The sequence below is a fragment of the Danio rerio genome, chromosome 12, assembly GCF_049306965.1.
Source record: "Danio rerio strain Tuebingen ecotype United States chromosome 12, GRCz12tu, whole genome shotgun sequence".
In the NCBI taxonomy this organism is placed as follows: domain Eukaryota; kingdom Metazoa; phylum Chordata; class Actinopteri; order Cypriniformes; family Danionidae; genus Danio; species Danio rerio.
Window position 1 is genome coordinate 10,746,960 of NC_133187.1, and position 21,533 is coordinate 10,768,492.

General features: G+C 36.5%; 1 protein-coding gene across 9 annotated transcripts in view; it reads right to left on the reverse strand.

Annotated features, from left to right (window-relative positions):
- Nucleotides 1–3,007: 3,007 nt before the first annotated feature.
- mpp2b (MAGUK p55 scaffold protein 2b) overlaps nucleotides 3,008–21,533 on the reverse strand; it is a 101,044-nt gene continuing 82,518 nt past the window's right edge. For 2 of the 9 annotated variants that reach the window (XM_073917546.1, XM_009306493.4), the window contains 6 exons: nucleotides 21,412–21,514; nucleotides 19,359–19,412; nucleotides 14,301–14,462; nucleotides 13,968–14,170; nucleotides 13,136–13,264; nucleotides 3,008–3,935 (listed from right to left, as the gene is read on the reverse strand). In XM_073917546.1, the coding sequence (XP_073773647.1) occupies nucleotides 3,759–3,935; nucleotides 13,136–13,264; nucleotides 13,968–14,170; nucleotides 14,301–14,462; nucleotides 19,359–19,412; nucleotides 21,412–21,514 (828 nt within the window). In that variant the 3' untranslated portion in view covers nucleotides 3,008–3,758. 9 annotated transcript variants of the gene reach the window in all.

Here is a 21,533-nt window from a genome sequence, read left to right on the forward strand (position 1 = left end):
ACTAAAGAGCTGTATATCAGCTTCACCTGTGTCTGTTTCTATCACAGACTGCTGTTTATCTTATGTAAAACAGACACGCACGTCAGAGCAGTAGGCGGGAGAAGCAGCCCATTTGGATTTAAAGCCACAGGCTACAAATAGATGCACAGTCCTCAGACACCAAAATAGGCACTAAAATTCTGCCTTATATAATAAATTATCTGATGGGTATTTTGAGCTGAAACTTTACAGACACATTCTAGAGATACCAAAGTCTTATCTAGGAAAAGAGGTAAACGAGGTGCCCTTTAACCATGTTCTCGTTCAGAAAACACAAACACATTATATAATTAACTTAAACTATCACATGCAAAACACTATCAGCACAAAGTTATGCATGTGTTCAAAATTCACATTATAGAAGAGATTGAATATTTTCCAAAGACACTGTGATAGAATCTATAGGTTTTATAAAATGTTAGCTATATATTTACTGTAAATTTAGAAGAGTCAATTGTTGTTGATCTTTTGAGTATACTCTATCACATGCTGTAAAAACGGAACAACTGAAATTTGTTTTGTTGCTTATTTCTTCCAGTAGGCCTGCTGTATTTTTGTAGAACTAAGAAAGGCGATTGCCTAGACGATCCTTCCCAGAGATGTGCTGCTGATTAGTGTTTTTTTTCCTTTAAGTTTTAGTGTACTGTTTACTGAGAGTAAACTCTTTTTGATGTGTACTGAGTTCATACTCAGTTTCTATTGCAGATGTTTACAGTTGTAATATTTTAAAATTTTTTATTATTATTTAGTTTTATTTTTGGAAAGAGTTTATGTATTATAGCCATGTAATTTTAAAAATAAAAAATTTCTAAATGCTTGTCCTTGTATTTTATTGTCCCTTCACCCTTACACTGATTCTAGACTAGCAGGAAGAGGTTTTAGTAAAGCCCTGGTCGGATCACACAATTTTGTCACAATTTCCTTGACGTAGGGTGTCGTGGGGAGTTGTAAACAACAAACGGGCATCATAACACAAGATTCAATCGTTTCTTCTCGTGTAATGTGGCATAGTTCACGACAACCAATACCATGTCTGCGATGCCTCATGACACTATCGCAGAAAGTTTAGCATGTTTAATTTTTACCCGGATCTTCACAATATCTGTCACGTGGGTGACACTGCACAACAGGAGCACATCATTTCTCAGCTATATCTGCAGGTGCTGCCATTAATCCACGGGATTTACTTACGGGTGGGTCTCGGGTGGATAAGATTAATCAATGGTTATGCAAAATTTAGCTACTTTTTTTTATAAAATATTAAAGTGTTTTAAGCAATTTTATTTGACAGACTGGCACAAATAAACAGACATCTCCATTCTCACAACGAGTTTCTGAGTTCTCTCAGCCTTTCGACCGATTTAGTTTTTTCGAAGTAATCTGGAAACGCGTTCAGTGCTACAAATACATTTTAAAAGCATTTCCTGCTTATTCAAATTACTTGATTAAACTAATTAAATTGAAACTCACCAACAAAGACTAATTTTGTCATTAAAAATTAAAATAATTTAAGTTCTTCTGAAACTGTTAATATTTAACTTTAATTTTATTTAGGCTAGATTTTATTTTATTTTATTTAACAAGCCAGTTTGTGTGTTGGCGCTGAAGCATATAGCAGACTGGTTTTGAAGCACTTCACCTCAGATGTTATTCGTTATTCTTGTCAGTAGATAACTGACCAACAAAAATACATTAAAATTAAGATACAAATTATACCAAACAAAATTTGTTTAAAAAAGATACAAATAATTTTTGTGCTTGTGCTCGTCCACTACTCAACTGTACAGGTGAATGAGTTGTTTCACTAATCGGAAAATAAGGATTTCAATAATGCTTCACTGTACTTGTTGTATCACAAACCTCTGTCATATTTGCTCATTTTTTAATATTTCTTTATTTTGTCTCGCGCATCTGATTTTTCCTTGACGCTGACGTGCATTCATTTTCTCCGGTTTGTGCAAGTTGGTGTATAATTATGAGATTTTGTTTATAGTTGCGAGAACATAAAGAATTGTTTAATTAATTGTGATTTAAAGGTTCAAGAAACTGGGTGACACAGTGGCGCAGTAGGTAGTGCTGTCGCCTCACAGCAAGAAGGTTGTTGGTTTGAGCCTCAGCTGGGTCAGTTGGCATTTCTGTGTGGAGTTTTGCATGTTCTCCCTGCGTTCGGGTATGTTTCCTCAGGGTGCTCCGGTTTCCCCCACAGTACAAAGACATGCTGCACAGGTGAATCGGGTAAGGCACAGGTGTCAAACTAAGTTCCAAAAGGGCCGCAGCCCTGCACAGTTTAGTTCCAACCCTAATTAAACACACCTGATCGAAGTAATTGAGTCCTTCAGGCTTGTTTGAAACCTACAGGTAAGTGTGTTGGAGCAGGGTTGGAACTAAACTGTGCAGGGCTTTAGCCTTACAGGAATTGAGTTTGACACCCCTGGGGTAAGGTAAATTGTCCGTTGTGTATGAGTGTGTGTGTGGTTGGATGTTTCCCAGAGATGGTTGTGGCTGGAAGGGCATCCGCTGCGTAAAAACGTGCTGGATAAGTTGGTGGTTCATTCCGCTGTGGCGACGCTAGATTAATAAAGGGACTAAGCTGACAAGAAAATGAATGAATGAATAAATGTCCATGTAAACACAGTCACTGTCTTTCTCCCCTGTGTGTGTGTGTGTGTGTGTTTTGCCTCTGTGAAAATCAGCGCATGGCCAAACCGACACTCCCATTTTTATGCAAATTTTTTCCAGACCCTCCCTTTTTTGCTCCTCCGACACTCCCTCCTAAACAGAGCTTTTTATTGCTGAATAAGCAATCAGAACACTTTATTCAAATGATGCTGATTCTACAAGCTAACTAGACATACCAATGAAGCCCAACAGACGGCAATTAGCTTGGTGTGTCCCGACCTTTAACAATTAAAAACTGTAATATGTAAAAAAAATACAATACAATAAATGAGTGGACATGAACTTCTGATTTGATTTGAGTTGATAGTATTTTATTATTTGAGAAGAAAGAGTGTGGAGTAACATGAGAGACTTGGTGAAACTAGTACAGCTATAGGGATTCCCTTCCCTTGGGCAACGGTCAATTATACAGTACAGCGTCATTATAGAAAAATATACGACTGCAGAGCGCTGCGATTGATCACAGTGAAGGATTCTAGAATTGCTGGATTGGAATGATAAAATTAGATCTTTTTTTTTGTATTTTAGTCCATCAGACTAATCAAATAATACACATCATTGTTGCCGTTTTTGAACAGAAATATAAAGTACCAACAAAGGTTACGAGAAAGAATACAAACAAACCAGAACATGCACAGGAATATGACAACCGTAGACACGCCAAAACACTCTTCAGTTCTGCGTTTGATACATCAAAACTAAACCATCCCTGCATAACACTATGATCATATAGCATCGATACATCCAACATGGCTCTGAATATCTTCAGCATAACGTAGGGTGCTAAAACATATTCTACAGTCTCTATACAAATATACAGCCCTACTTTCACAGGAATAACAAACATACAGCACTGTACAGAACTCCTTTAGAACAATACAGATATACAGATCAGTTCGCTTCTTTACAAAATAATAATAATCTAGCTTTGTGTTGTATTGTCACGTTTTATTTGATTTTTTTGTGCAAAAATTTGAAGGAACAGGCAAGTTCATGTAGATTACAGCAGTTACCTGGAGCTCTGGCCACTGTAAGGAGACTTAGAAGACCCAGCTGACGGGAACCCACTGCTGGTCTGTGTTGAGTCTGTCCAGGGCCCGTCTAAGGCTGCGGTACGCTCCGTCCAGGTTATCGTTCACTATGCTCAGGTCAAAATAGTGACTGTACGCCCTCTGGATCCTTTCGCTCTCGTCCACCGTCCGTTTCAGTTCTGAATCCTGGGAAGTATCAGAGAGAAATCATCAACGCTCATCAATGATTCAAACAACGACAGTAATTCTTAAAGTCTGTGTGAACTGGAAGCAAAGAGCTTAGAATGACCAAGAGGTGACATTCAATAGAAAGTTCCATTGCAACAGCAGCGCCCAGCAACAGCCCTGGATTCCGCCATTTTGGAGTGAAAGTGATCGGCCGTCCGTTGGATATCATTACTTTCGCAATGGCAAGCAGCTGCTTTGTTTTTTATTTATCTATTTAAAAAGCGCATTAAAGCTGAGATACAACCTGAAAGACGACAATACAACACTTATTATCACAATCATCAGCACTTTTAATAGTTTATTTTACAGAATTATAATATGCTGTTGTTCTATTGGAGTTTTCATTCCAAAATGGCCGCCGCGACATCTAGTGGCTGTTTCTCAAATTACACTAGAGTGTCGCCTCTTGGTCATTCTAAGCTCTTTGCTGGAAGTTGCAGAGACTTTTATCCTAGTATGTTGATGTACTTCCACCTGAAATTAATTATTGAGAAGGGGACAGGGCTTTCCTAAGGTGTATCAATCCCTCTTAGGAAACTAATGGTAAGTGGGGTTGTGGCTGGAGCAGTCAAACTGATGTCAACAGAGAAGGACCGCAGGAAGCAAATAAACCCTTTTTCACATGGTTACACAGTGTCTGGTTTTACTCCACGTCAGCTGTATATTTATAGCAGATACAGTTTGATGATAACTATGGCTGTTTTCTGTTGTCTGCTTTCAGAGTGAGATGTCTGACATCTAAAATAAATGTTTTAACCAAGAAAATGGGACTTTAAATGGAGTTGGTGTGTGCTTTTCAGCATTTGTCAAATAAAGATTTCAGATGTTTACACGGGTGCTGAACATTTTTTATTGTCAAATTTATTTGTATATTTTTTGTGTCCTGAAGAATAAGCAATGAATAAAACTGGTTGTTTTACTGTTTTGTTGTTTACATCGGACAGCTGATTCACAAACACATTCATAATATACACATTCTACTGCTCAGTTCTGTGACACTTTTTCGATGTAAATATTTTATTCATGAACATATCTCTATTTAATATTCATATTACAGTTTTTCTCAGTGGCTCTGGTGCGTTTCTCACAACACTATTTGCATTTGCACAACAGTTAATGCATTTCTTGAAACAATTAGTCATTTGTGCACGTCCTAGTAGCAGTTTCTTATTCCTTCCAACAAATTGCAAATGCTTTTGGACATGCATCAATTGCTTTCAAACAACTCTCTGCTATTTATAACATTATCATTTGCTTATGTCATGTCAGTCAAAATGAGCTAAACCTGTAAATGCTGAATAGTCATTCCATATAAAACCAATAGTCCTCATTTCATTACTTGAGTAATACATTCAAAAATGTTGAACAAGTTGTCAAAATCTGTCAAGCAAATTTTATAAAACAATTAAAATACTTTTTTTTTCTCTGAAAATTCCTTCTAAATTGAACAATTTCATGAATGACTTACAGACCTACAGTATGTATGTTGTAGGTTTAGTTCTGATATGTACTGCAATATTGTTTACAGTTGTGCACAGCTCTACCCAAAGGGAGTTTATGTTTGTTGTAAATAAGGGTGTGTTTATTCTTTTGCACAAAGCTGTGAATAAATTACGATTGTAAAGAGCAAATGCAGAGTAAAAATGTGAAACATACATATTCAGTGTCTTGTACTCGTATAACTCACTAAATGCAGTGATGTCTAACTTTACTGTAGTTTTCAAATGGCTGTGCAAATAGTATAGAGTGCTGTCTTGAGCATTTTCAGGAAGTGTCACCAAAATCTGACTTTATAGCATTGGAAAAATGTCCAGAGTAAACTGTCATGATGAAAACATGACTAAGCCATTTGACTATCTTGTTCATAAACAATGGTGACAGGACTTTTCATATTGATGATACTGACACATTCATTGACATCAATACTTGCTTTTGAGGAATGAACTATCCATTTTGAGCATGTGACGCGCTTTTGGAGGTTATCAGCTAGGTTTTGCATTTTGTACTAATTGTTTTGAGAAAATCATTAAATGTTGTGCAAAAATTCACTGGTGTTGTGAGAAACGCACCAAAGCGACTGAGAAAAACTGTAACTAGTTTTTGAAGTTTGCACTAATTGTTTTGAGAAATGCATGAACTGTTGTGCAAATGTAAATAGTGTTGTGAGAAATGCTAAGTGCCTGAGAAAAACTGTAAATTAAATAGAATAATGTTGTATGTGACTCTTAATAATCAAAGAAATACTTATAAAAGTCTACAATAAATTACACCAAGAAGACTGCATTTTAATTCAGTGTTATTAGATTATAAAAATTTGTAACATTTTTAAATATAAGGTAGCACTAATATCAAAATTAATGGTCACATCTTAATTCATTTAAATTGGAGAAACTGGACAAAATTAATAGATCAGTTCAAGAGTTCACACTTAGCTGATGATCTATCAAAAGCTTGTTTGACATGCTGTCCCAGGAGAGAGCCCCGAGCTTAAGGGATCCTCAAACCCGGGGCTTCCTCCCGTTCGCAGAGTGAGAGGGGAGCCTGGCGGGACCAGGGCCGGCAGTGTTCTTGGTGTGGGGCTCACAGTGCTAACCTCTGGGCCGCCGTGCCAACCGATCAATGGTAGAGGAGGAGAATTGGGGAGGAAGGGGGGTTTTTCTTCCACACGAAGATAAAATGGACTGAAAACTGTGGTTATTTATAGTAGATTAGGGGTCAAATGATTGGAAGATAATGATTAGCTAATACCAGACCGGCTGTGATAAATCATAAGCAAGTGATCCTCTCAAAATTAGTTTATAAATTAACCTCACTAAATAATAAATGATGAAACTGATGGCATTTTTAGACTACATACTTATCAGGTATATGTGAAGATTTAATAAAGAATTTTACACATACTGGAACATTTACATATAACAGATAGTATAAATTTATATTGATAGCAGCATCAAAATAACTAATTGTTGATTAAATAAAATTTAACTTAATTAAATAAGCTTAATTGATAAGTGTAAAGGTTGCAAACATAATTTCCTTGATAAACAATAGCTTATTAGTATACTTAGTAACTTAAACAATCATTTTCAAACTCAGCAGTTCAGCACTGAAAGAGAAACATTTGGACACATGCACAGTACTTTTAATAGTCTTAAATCATAACATGCAATGTTCATATTTTCAGTTGTAAATTTTCCAAAGAGTTCTCCCATTCATTCAAAGGTAAACCGGAACTAAAAATACACTGCGTTGCCGATGGGGGAAGTGTAGTGACGTCATTGTGAAAAAGGGTCTATGGTCAGACTTTAATTGAAGATTACAAAACCAAACTTTTTTTTTTCAGTTGATTAACTTGCACAGATTAATGGTTCACCTAAAGCAGAGGTGTCCACACTCAATCCTGAAGGGCCGGTATCCTAGAGAGTTTAGCTCCAACCCTAATCAAACACACCTGAACAACATATTCAAGCTCTTACTAGGTGTACTAGAAACTTCCAGGCAGGTGTGTTGAAGCAAGTTGGAGCAAAGATCAGCAGGACACCGGCCCTCCAGGACCGACTTTGGACACCCCTGAGCTAAAGAGTAACAATGAGTGTGAGCAAAATAAACATTATTAATTTTGATTTCACGCAGACTTTAAAGAAACACTATGCAAGTTTCTCTTGTGGCTCCTCCTTGTGGTTGATAACTGCGTTATCTGTTACCAGTGTGGTAAAAGAACCAGACAGAACCAGCCTAAGTTGACACTTTCTTTGGAAACCATGTCCACGAGCATGTAAAATAGCCCGTGTAACACTGCAGTGTTCAACTAACTTTATCATATGACAGCCAGCTGGCTCTTTCAGCTCTCGACGTCTGAGGGTTTAAGCACGTCCGATAAAAATCTGTTCGGCCATGTGTTTAATTGCTCTCTCGCTCTTTCTTTGCTTCATCAAAATCCTCTTAGGCTTCTTTTGGTCTGCCATGGCACTCGTGTTGGTGTTGATTTTATATCAGATTGTTTTATCTCACAGTTTTCTTTGGCTAACTCCACCTGACCATAAAAACAAAATGGCATGTGCCTTAAAGCAGATCACATTGTTCTGCTCATAGGCATTCAATATACAGTGCAACCGGTAAGTATTCATAGTGCTTCACTTTTTCCAATTTCTTCTTCCAACTTATTTCAAAATGGACTAAATTATTTCCTCAAAGTTCTACACAAAATACCCCATAATGACAATGTGAAAAAAAAGAGTTTTTGAAATTGTTGCAAATTTATTAAAAATAAAAAAACCTGAAAAATCACATGTACATCAGTATTGAAAGCCTTTGCCGTGAAACTCTAAATTCAGCTCAGGTACATTCTGTTTCCACTGATCATTCTTGAGATGTTTCAGTATCTTAATTGGAGTTCACCTGTGCTAAATTCAGTTGATTGGACATGATTTGAAAAGGCATACACCTACAATAACCTATATCTATATAAGGTCCCAGGGTTGACAGTGCATGTTAAAGCACAAACCAAGCCTGAAGACAAAGGAATTGTCTGTAGACCTCAGAGAAAGGATTGTCTCAAGGCACAAGGCTGGGGAAGATTACAGAAACATTTCTGCTGCTCTGAAAGTTCCAATGAGCACAGCGGCCTCCATCACCTGTAAGTGGAAGATATTTGAAACCACCAGGACTGTTCCTAGAGATGGTCGGCCATCTAAGCTGAGTGATCAGGGGAAAATGGCCTTAGTCATGGAGGTGATCAATAACCCGATGGTCTCTCTGTCTAAGCTCCGGCGTTCTTCTGTGGACAGAGGAGAACCTTACAGAAGGAAAACCATCTGTGCAGCAATCCACCAATCAGGCCTGTATGGTAGAGTGGCCAAACTGAAGCCACTCCCCACCTGGAATTTGCCAAAAGGCATCTGAAGAACTCTCAGACCATAAGAAACAAAATTCTCTGCTCTGATGAGACTAAAATTGAACTCTTTGGAGTGAATGCCAGGCATTATGTTTGGAGAAAACCTGGCACCGCACATCACAAGGCTAATACCATCCCATGTTTTTTAACAGCCGGAACTGGAAGAGTAGTCAACATAGAGGGAAAGATAATTGCAGCAATGTAAAGACATCCCGAATGAAAACCTGCTTTAGAGTGCTCTTGACCTCAGACTGGGCGACAGTTCATTTTCCAGCAGGACAATGACCCAAAGCAACAACACGGTGAATGTCCCTGAGTGGCCCAGCCAAAGCCCAAACCTAAATCGTATTGAACATCTCTGGGGAGATCTGAAAATGTTTGTACACCGTCGCTTCCCATCAAACCTGATAGAGCTTGAGAGGTACTGCAAAGAGGAATGGGCACAAATTCCCAAAGACAAGCTTGTGGCATCATATTCAAAAAGATTTGAGGCTGTATTTGCTGCCAAAGGTGCATCAAAAAAGCATTGAGCAAAGACTGAATACTGATGTACATGTGATTTTTCAGGTTTCTTATTTTTAATAAATTTGCAACAATAATTAAAAAAAAAACATTTGTTCACATTGTCTTGGGGTATTTTGTGTATAAGTTTGAAGATATTAATGAATTTTATCCGTTTTGGAATAAGGCTGTAATATAAAAAATGTGGAAAAAGTGAAGTGTTGTGAATACTTTTCAGATGCACAGAATGTCCATGGTATCACAGGAAGGGGGTGAGCAGGACTGTGTACCCAGCACAATCTCACATTAAAAAAAAACATATTACCAAAAAGTGGCTAATTTGTGCAAATTCATATGATTTTATTGTATTCATTTTTAAAGGAAGGTATGCCCCTAATCCTCACCCCTAAACCTACCCCTCACTGGTGGATGAGAAAATCATACTAAACTGTACAAATGAAATTACACCAAGTAGACACTAAATCAAAAATGACAAATATAGCAGTGAGATTGTGTTGGTGTATGGGTCACTCAGCAGGGTTGTCAGGGTTTTCCTGCAGAATGCGGCTACTTTTAACTACTTGCCACAGGTTGTTTCATTATTCAGCAGGTTAAAAGTTTGGCAGGGGTCAATTTATCTTTTTGAAACTGAGAGTTACTTCTTGGGTACAGATTAATGTGAAGGGCTACCAGTTTGATATACACTTCTTAAATAACAAATTTTCTCAATTTACTTTTAGTTATATGCAGGGCCGGATTAACCAATGGGCCTTATGGGCACAGGCCCAGGGGCCCGTGCCCACTAGGGGCCCCTGCGAGGGGGGAGAAAAAAAGACAATTTCGCGATTGTCTTTTTAGGCTAATTGCAATTAGCGCATCTAGATGGAATAAACTATTCAGGGTTTACGCCCATCGAGGCCTGATTGATAGAGACAAGATGAGTAAAGAGCTTAACAGTAGTACGGCTGCAGTGGAGCACCTTGTAAGGAACACAGTTTCATCTTTTGACGCAATTAATCATAAACTCGGTTCGAATCCACCATCAGCTGAACTCGTGCTACTTTTTTTCTCCCCATTACATATCAGATTGGAAATATATTTATTTTTAACAGGAAGGAAATATTTTATAAAAATAATACAAATTGTGATATAAAGTCACAAGTGTCTCGTGGGTATTTAATAATGTTTAGCCTTATTAAAGGTGCCTCCCTCTCTGCAAAAACTATATTGCTCAGACAACTGTATTTCCTCTGAGCAAAAAAAAAAAATCGCGATCACATATTAATTTTATTATTATATTTAAATTGCCTTTCTTTCTTTAACTAAACAGAATGCTGTAATTGGTCAAGCGCGGGAACGTCAGTTTTGTAATAACCCGCACTAAACTGAGCAGACTTTAGTGTAACGTTATATCTGTCATAGATCAAAAATGAGTGGACAAGTGGATTTAGCAAACGCGACAGAAAGAGGAGAGGAGGCATCTTTATTGAGGCATTTTCCATACACACCATCTTTAAACAGACCCTTGATCAGGAGAATGAGGGTACAGAAGAAGACGTTATGGTAACTTTAAATGATGAGAAGCTAGTATTAACCAGGTGGAGGAGGCTAACGGCAGCGCAGCGCGGACTGGATTCATCGTGTGAGAGACAGACAGAAAAGGAGAGAGAGAGAGAGAGAGAGAGAGAGAGAGAGAGAGAAAGAAAGGCCCAGAAGAGGAAAGAGACGGGAGAGAAAAGGTATAGTGTGTGTGATTTCGGATACTTTTAGGTTTATAATCAAGTCTTCATCACGAGAAGAGTAGAGAAAATACAGGGAGAGGAGGAGAGAGACAGTAAATCAGTGTTTGTATTATGAAAGACTCAGATTCATAGAACTGTATTAGAGAAGCATTGTGCGTTATATGCCATGGCAATAATATGCTTTATAAGTTTGTAAAAGCAATACATTAAAATACCCTTAAAAAAAGAAAAAAAAAATAGTTTTATTAGTATTTTTATTCAATGCTTTGAAAAATAAGTTAAATCTTTGTAGACTATAAATACATATGTACTATATATCATTTATTTAAATATGTGGGCAACAAATTATAGATTCATTTTATTTAAAAATTATTATATTATTCTTATTTTTTAAATTCAACTATAGGGGTGCGGCCAGGTAGGGGGCCTTACAAGACAATGTGCCCAGGGGCCCCTGAGTTCTTAATCCGGGCCTGGTTATATGCTATTAAATGATTGAAATGAATGATTTTCATCTATGTAAAGACACTGATCGTGTTAATGATTTCTCACAATAGCTGTCAACAATGATTTAACAAGGTAGGAAACAGATAAATATCAATATGCAACACTTCATTTGTCTAAAATAGTTTTTAAAGCTTTTTTTTATATACAACCTAATGTCGTTTAAAATTTTACACCATTGCAAGTGTGATTTAAAAACAATAGCTACAAATAATAATAGACGCAGCTTACTGATATGTGGTGCTATGGTGAGCCATTTTTAGAACAGGCCCGTGGGCGACTCATGTGATCCTTGCGGGATACCTACCATGTTCGTGACCCTTGCGACAACATCAATTTTGGTGCAGTTAAATATTTTACTCTACCAATTATATAATCTACCAATGATAAAAACTGCTAGAATATGGAAACGGAGTACGCACATTTTGTGCACTTGAGTAATACACTGTTCGTCTTCAAAAGGACGTCAGTGATTTACAAGTTAATAAATATATTGAATGTTTATTTTAGATTTTTACATTATTTTACATGCAAGTTTAGGGTTCACTTCCGTAGGAGTTGTTCTGCATTACGGCGCATGGTAGACACTCACTTGCTGTTTGTTCAAACTACTTATTTAAAATGAGCTGAATCAACACAATTCCTGATTTTTGGACAACTTAATTGTTTTTTGTTCAATCCACTTAAAATTGTAAAAACTAATAATTTAACTTTGTTCCTTTATGTTGTCCCAACACAAATTGATTGTGTAGAAGCCAGAATTCCTTAAAGTGTGAGACATCCTACCAGCTGTGCTGTCAACTGAAGGCAAGATTATTTATTTTTTATGATAACAGAATCTATATGATTACTAATATACAGCTTTTTTTCTAGGAAGAACCTGTTTATAATGTATGCAGTAATGCAAAATAGGTATTTCTCAATGGATGGTAGCAGTTTTGATATTATCAGGCTAGTTTAGTTTTTCTTTTTTCAGTTCCACAGTCTAGGCTAAAACGAAGAGGGGATAGAGCTTTCTCTGTGGCAGATCCTCGGTTGTGGAACACCTTGCCCCCTGAGATTAGAATGGCTCCATCATTATCCAATTTTAAATCACTTCTTAAAACATACCTTTTTAGCTAGGCTTTTTAAGATTATTTTAATAGTTCTACAGCTAATTTTTATTTTACAGACGTTTCTCTTGCCTTATTTCTATGCTTTTATATTTAGTCTTTTTTTTTTTTTTTTTTTTTTTTACCTTGTCTTATGTACAGCACTTTGGTCAGTCTTGTGACTGCTTTTAAATGTGCTTTATAAATAAATGACCTTGAACTAGTTTTGATTGGCTATTAGGCTAGTTTGAGTTTTTTCAGACTTGTTATTTACTACTTTTGTTGCAAAAAGCTAGCAACCTTGTCGCTCACCCAAAGTTTCAAGTATTATTTCAAGCAACAGAAGGCAGATCTGGTAGCACCACATATTTTTAGAGACATCATTTTAAAGTTACTTACAAAGTTCTCAAGGAAAAAAACATTTACCGTCATCTGTTTAGTCACAACACCAGCTTCAATGGCAGATCTGTTCATGTCCTTAAGAACCTCAAAGTTTGGAGCTTCGATAAACACCACATATGGAAGAAATTCGGCTGTTCGCAAAACTTTGAGTGCCTGTAAAAACACAGTGTCACATTAAAAGTCTGTTACAATGGGTGGAGATGCCCCCTTAAAAATAATACACATTCACATTTAAAAGAATAAATAAAGTAAAAAATAAATGAGGGCAACACAAATAAAAGCAGTACATAGAATAAAATAAATAATGAATTTAATATTACTACTATTTCCCCTCTCTGTTGCAAAATCTGCATGACTTTTGAATTAATGTTTATATTTTGTGTCAATAATATAAAACACTAAAACATAATCCTAGTAAAAGTTATTCATCTGAAAGATAACTGAATCTACAGCTTGATGACTTATTTATTTAATTGTGCATATTTAACAGAAAATACATCACAAAAGCCACACTGTTCATTCAAATAGATTAATTTAACTCTTTAATCTTAACACTTATATATATATATATATATAAATTAATAGCTATAAAGAAAAATGAAAATGTATGAAACTTACATTAAATTAATAGAATGAATTTTGAAACTTTAAACTGTTTTATTGATTGAATTTGACAAATGTTGATATGCACATGAAATGATTGATTGACCCTACATGAAATTTTATAACTAATATTTATTTGCAACTGTCGTATTGACAGGCATAGTAAGTACACACTATACAACCGGCATCATGCATTAGTTATAACTGGCCTACAAGATTTACAGTCATAGACCCTGGACACAAAAAAGAGCACCTGCGGATTGACATCCAGAATGCAAATCTTTCCAGAGTCCACAACCTCATGAATGGAGTCGATCTTGGTGCCATACAGGTTTCCATCATACTCCCCGTGCTCCAGGAAACGACCACATTTAATGTCAGTTTCCATCTCGCTGCGGGACATGAACAGGTACATCTGCCCTTCTTTCTCATCCACCTTGGGTTTACGAGATGTGTCTGTGCACAGCAACAAATGAGGCAGGTTAAAAAGAAGTTACAACAACCAGTACAAAGCTCATTTAAAACATGATGAACATTTCATAATTATCACTACATAAATCAGGAATACAAAGGTGAATGCACTGACAGGGTGTGGTGGTTCCGTAGCGGTGCGGGTCTGACACCAGTAGTTTGTTTTTCAAGCTGCGTCGCCCCACGCCCTGAGCACCAATCAGAACCAGCGTCTTCCTGCGGAACGGAGGCACCCTGGCCACTTCCTCGTAGATCCTCAACTCATGGCGGTCAAACTCTGGTGAGATAGGGAGAAATATCAGGTCTCTTTTTTTCTTTGTTTAATCTGAGTTAGTCACTACAGACAACTACAGTATATTATTGATCAGTTCCATTTCAGTCTTACTGAACTTCCCTATGTTTCCTGAAGTATAAGTCATGTTGTTTGTTATCATAAAATATCTCGTATATGTCTTGTAGACAGATTTTTATTCAGAAAAAGCACATGACGTGAAATCAAAGAGATTAATTCAAACACTGTCAGATCTCAGATATATAATCTATATACTGTCATATCACCCTTCAGCCCGAGACCGCTTACTCACTGAAGCTAAGCAGGACTGAATCTGGTCAGTATCTGGATAGGAGACCACATGGGAAAACTAGGTTGCTGTTGGAAGTGGTGTTAGTGAGACCAGCAGAAGAGCGCTCAACCAGTTGTCTTAATGAGTCCTAATGCACCAGTATAGTGAAGAGGACACTATACTGTCAGTGAGCACCGACTTTCGGGTGAGACATTAAACCGAGGTCCTGACTCTCTGTGGTCAATCCCATGGAGAGTAGGGGTGTAACCCTGGTGTACTGGTCAAATTCACTCCATCCTCCCTTAACAATTATCCTCATCCATTAAATTGGCTTTATCACCTACTGCTGGTGTGTAGAAAGCGCACTGGCGACATTGTCTTGTGGCTGCCACTGCATCATCCAAGTGGATGCCACACACTGGTGGTGCTGTGGAGAGACCCCCTGTCATGATTGTGAAGCGATTTCAGTGTATGGCACTACATGATAAATGCGCTATATAAATACACATTACATTACATAATAAAAGTATTATAGTGTAAATACAGTTTTTCTTGGTTGCTTTAATTCAGCCATCAACTGAAACTCAACATTTTCAAAACAGTTAACACACAGGCCTAAACAGCGGCACTCATGGTCAAGTTGACACATTTTGCTTGCAAAACGCACATACCGTGTCAAAACGTTTAGAATAAGCAACAAAATCTAGTTTTACCTTCAAAAAACACAACTTGAAAACAAGTCTATGAGCTTTTTCAATGAACCGTTACACAATGGACAACGAAATACAGAACTCAGTGTGAATCAGTGCACCATTGCTTGCCATTGTAACTTATTGCCAATGCAGTTTGTTTTCTTTTTATTCAAATTCGCCTTTATGCAAAGAATCGGATCTAGAATAAAAAATGCTTTGATTAAATGTATATTGAATTCATAACATTTTTCAAACTGTGGCTGAAAACTGAACTACTGTAAAAACAAAAGACAGACAAAAGTTATAAAGTACTGTTAATATTATAGAAAACGCATGTGAACCAATATACAGTCAAATCTATTGAGAGCATAGGACATCCATGCTGGCACAGAACAACACAGACCTTCCACTGTTTTTAATGTTTGCAGACTGATTGCTAATTGAAGATTTGTGTGAAGGAGTGTCAAACCGGTGCTTCAGTGAATTCATACTGATCTTGGTAGTTTCTAATGGTTATGAATAGATGGTTTCTGTTTGGTTACCATAGCTAAAACAATGGGGTTTGGCCTGCTTGAATGACATCCGTGTTAACTGTTTTAAAAAATGTGGGGGGAATTGTGTCAACCCAATGAAAAAGGGTTTATACATTTGCAAGACCTGTCTTCTGCTCTGCTGGGATAGTGATAATGAAAATGAAGTGGAACTTAGTTTCTATAACCAGGTCAAAGCAAACAAGAAAAACTGTAAATGACCTCATCTGCTGCAGTAAATTAGTGATTAGCTGATTAGTGATTGCAGTAAATCAGCTTCCTACAGTTGATTTTCCGGCCACCAATATCACAATAATAAGATTTTACAAATAATACATATGAAAATTCTGCTATTAATTACTCATCCTCATGTTGATGCAATTTCTTGAAACCTTCGTTCATCTTCAGAAAACAAATGAAGATATTTTAGATGAAAGCTGAGAACCCCTCAACCTCCATAGACACCAATGGTCTCATGAAGACCAGGAAAGAATCTAAAAACATTGTCAAAACATCCCATGTGACTTCAGTGGTTCAACTGTTCTCTTGCTAATGTAGCATTTAATTAATAACAGAATTTACATTTTTGGGTGAACAAACCCTTTAAATTAATCTGTTCTTAAAACTATTTCTTTTAAAGGATATATTGTGATGTGCACGTAAAATACATGTTTAATTACAGTTTATACAGTTTTAGCTTAGGTCTTCCAGAAGCCTTTTAATTGTTTATGAATAAATACTAAAACATGATCATTTCATTGAAATGTGTTGCAATTTATGATTTGATCAATGTATAATTAATATTTGGAAAATTGCAGTTTTCTGTATTTTGTGATTCTTATGTTTATTTTTCCCTGATTATTTGTGCTTTTAAATTGCATCAGACCTTGATATTTCTTCCAACAACGATTTACCTTTAAAAAAAGTTTTAAAAGTTGATTACAGTTTTTCTCAATTGCTTTGGCACATTTTCCAAAATAGTCTTAACAATCTCTAAACTGTGAGTGCAAATCTCAAAACTCTTTGCTGGAGCTTCAGAACTTTATTGCATGTCTGTAAAATGTGGTTACTTAGCTAAAAAAATTAATTCATGCTTCAAAACCTAGTTATCATGTTAGTAGTTTGGCCACCAAAACATAAAGTGTATTTGTCATTGTGTGAGCAACACTGCTCATAATAATTAGTTGTTTTTTCACCATGACTTTCACCATGAGGTATAAAAATTCTGATATTTGTTGAGAATTTTACATTTGTATTAATACAGTATTTATTTTTGTATGAATGTATTACGTGTAAAGTGCAATCTTTTTTTATCTTCGGTATTGTATAATAAAAAAATAGCTCTCATGAAAAAATGAATTCTTGGTGGGCATCATGTCGCTCTTTTTGTCCTTGCTAGATTACACGTCTTCCAATTGCTCTTTCCCAAGCATTTTGTTGCAGTTCAGGACTGTGGAAGTTCTCCGTTCTCCATTTAAAGTTTGTGATTGTGTTATAAATATGCTCCCAAACTTGATTGGCTAAACAGATTATGGAAACTGTATTGCAATTAGAGGTAATTTATCAATTTTTCAGACATTACAAACAATGTCAATATCAGATATTTATGGTGTCAACATGCGTATACAAATGTTTGATTATTGAATAGTCTGTTTTGAGTATGATGGCTTACACAATGAAAAATGATTGAGAATTTGTGAAAAGTTTGACACTTTAAATGAGAATTGATTCATCAATTTTGGTCAACAAGCCATATGCAATTAGTTTTTGTCCAAACGACAGACAATTGTACTGTTTGCACACATGCGCCAAAGCATTTGCAGTTCGCTTACAGTCTTTCTTGTTTGCTTTGACCTGGTTAAAGAAACACGGTTCCAATTTATTTCCACTATCACTATCCCAGCAGAGCAGAGCCCTTTCTCATTGGGTTGACACATTTTCCCCACCATTTTTCAAAACAGTTAACACGGATGTCATTCAAGCGGTCCAAACTCCATTGTTTTAGCCATGGTAACCAAACAGAAACCATCTATTCCTAACCATTAGAAACTACCAAGATCAGTATGAATTCACTGAAGCACCGGTTTGACACTCCTTCACACAAATCTTCATTTAGTAATCAGTCTGCAAACATTGAAAACGGTGGAAGGTCTGTGTTGTTCTGTGGCAGCATGGATGGAGAAGGTCAATAGTGGCTATGTCCTATACTCCCAAAAGATTTGACTGTAAATTGGTTTACATGTTTCTCTAATATTTAGAGTACTTTATTACTTTTGTCTGTTTTTTGTTTTTTTACAGTATTTCAGTTTTCAGCCACAATTTGAAAAATGTCATAAATTCAATATAAATTTAATCAAAGCATTTCTTATTCTGGATCCAATTCTTTGAAAAAAGGCAAATTTGACAGCCCAAATAGAAAGACAACAAATGGCTTTGGCAATAGGCTACAATGTCAAGCAATGGTGCACTGATTCACACTGAGTTCTGTACTTTGTGTTTTGTTGTCAACTGTGTAATGATTAATTGAAAGAGCTCATATACTTGTTTGCAAGTTGTGTTGTTTGAAGGTAAAACTAGCTTTTGTTGCATATTGTAAAGGTTTTGACACGGTATGTGCGTTTTGCAAGCAAAATGTGTCATTTTGACCATGAGTGCCGCTGTTTAGGCCTGTGTGTTAACTGTTTTGAAAAGGTGGAGTTTCAGTTGACGGCTGCATTAAAACAAACAAGAAAAACTGTAAATCAATAAGAAATGCCACTCTGATGTAAACAATCAGCTAATTGTTCAGAGATCTAAACCTTTTAAAAAAATTTGTTTAGTTTTGAAAAATAAAAAAAATAATAAATCAAAAATTGAGCCAGAGCAATTGAGAAAAATGAAAACATTTTTAATAGTTTAAAGTGATATATTGCCTGGGTTGGTGTTATATATTACAGTACAAAAACTTTGTAATGAACTGCCGGTACATTTTCTGTTATTTCACAGACTAATTCATATATTATTTCATATACATTTCATTATTTCAAACTAATAGAATGTCAATAAAAATCCTGTTAAACTGTAGAGTTGAATTTTCAACATCGAAAGTCGACAGAGCAGAGATCAAGGTCCCATAATCCAATTCACAACCGTAAATAAACAGAAAACACTTGTGAATCACAAAATGTGGAAACAGTTAATTAACAGATATTTTTTCTACAGTGACCTTTTCCTGGAGAATGCAGTACCACAGCTTTCATTTTCTTTAAATAAAATGCAATTCTTCTTTTACTGAAATGGAACTGACTTTAAGCCCATTATCATGAAATATGTTAACAAGCAGACTTCAATACGAGACACAACAGAGAACGAGAGTATACGGCACATGCCCTGGAGCAGTCGTCTTTACCGGCGTTCTTGGTGGTCAAGTACATCATCTTCTTCTTCTTCTTACCGCCTATCCCTGCACACAGAGGCCCTGCGGACATCAGCACACATCCTGCTAGTATACACTCACAGTGTGACTCCTGTCCTGTCTGCTGCAGGAGTCAAACACACCTCAGGTCACACTTTTCAAACCCCTCGGCTCATTACAATAGCATACTGTGGGTTTGAAATGACATTAAATCAATGTCATTTAATAATGCAAATGAATAATGGCTTGTTCCTAAAATGAAGAATAGAAGTTTGATAATGTTGATTTTCCTGAAGGGGGCACTACTCTCAGTTCAGTGCTGCTTCAAGACGTTAGATGATCATAAATGTTAGTCATACAATACAATGAGGTAATTGCTCATAATGATTTAGAGGGATGATCTGCATCCAACTGAGTATCACAAAAACATGTATCATTAAATTTATTATGTAATCTTATAAAGGAAATACAATTTTTGTGGATTAAATTAACTCAAAATGCATCAGAGTTTTTTATGTTTGTATTATTTCCCAATCTGAATGATATTTTAAAATGATTATGTGATTCATGAATATGCTGAAAATCCTTCCCTAACAGCACATTTCTAAAAAAGGCTTTGAGTGGCTGGAGACACAGACTCAACACATGATGCTCTGACATCTGTCTATTCCTCTGGGTATACGTTATTAACTCCTGTAATAAACTGTTACATCATATGTCAGGTCTATAAAGAGAATGAGTGATTCTTAATTTAGGAAAATAAACCAAAATGTGCACAGTTAAGTTGTGCCATTTTAAAAACAACGCAAAAATATGCGACATGGTGCAGTTGTTGGGATTCGTTTGGGTAAATTAATTAAGAGTTTCATAATAATTCAATTAAATTCAATACAGCTTTATTTGTAAAGCGCTTTTACAATTTAGATTGTGTCAAAGCAGCTTCACATAAATGGTCATAGTAATTGGAACAGAGTAGATCAGTTTTTTAGTGTTTAAGTTCAGTTCAGTTTAGCTCAGTTCAGTGTGGTTTAAAATCATTACTGAGAGTCCAAACACTGAAGAGCAAATTCATCGATGTTGTAGCTCTACGATCCAAAACCATGCAAGCTAGAGGCGACAGCGGAGAGGGAAGAAAAACCACCGATAGGCGAGTGAAGAAAAAAAACTTTGAGAGAACCAGACTCAGTTTTAATGTCTCCGCTGGCCAAAAGTCTTGTGCAGAGCTGCAGTCTCAGCAGTGGAGGCTGAAAGCTGGCCTCAGCGAAGACTCGTCTGTCCCTGGAGCGTCACTGTAATCAGTCTCATGTTCTAATGTTGTAATAGACTTAAATACAATGTGTAAAAATATTAGCTAAATATCAATACACTATACACTCAAAAAATATGTTTGCTGTTTGTTCAAACTACTTATTTAAAATCAGCTGAAACTAAGTTAAATTATTTACTTTATGTGGCCCAAACACAAATAGTTTATGTAAAACCCAGTGTTTTCACTGCAAAAAATGCTACACAATGCTGGTGGTGGTGGTGTAATGATGTGGGGGATATTTTCTTGGCACACTTTGGGCCCAGTAGTACCAACTGACCATTGTGTCAATGCCACAGCTGAGCAAATACGAGCATTGTTGCTGACCATGTCTATCCTTTTATGACCACAGTGTACTCATCTTCTGATGGCTACTTCCAACAGGATAACGCACCATGTCATAAAGCGCGAATCATATCAGACTGGTTTCTTGAACATGACAATGAGTTCACTGTACTCAAATGGCCTTCACAGTCACCAGATCTCAATCCAATAGAGCACATTAGAGATGTGCTGGAATGGGAGATTTGCATCAACAAATCTGCAGCAACTGCGTGATGCTATAATGTCAATATGGACCAAAACCAAAATATTTCCAGAACCTTTTTAAGATTAAGGCAGTTCTGAAAACAAAAGGGGGTCCAACCTGGTACAAGTAAGGTGTACCTAATTAAGTTATTTATATACAAAACATCCACACTTCCAATAAAAATAAACTCTATTTAGAGGTCTGTGTCCTACCTGTGCTTGCAAGCTCCAGATCTCTCTTGACAAATGCTTTTCTCTTCTCCTCCAGCAGCTGACTGGGGATCAGACCAGCACTGCCTCCTTCCAGATGACAAGCCTAAAGATGAGGAGACCAG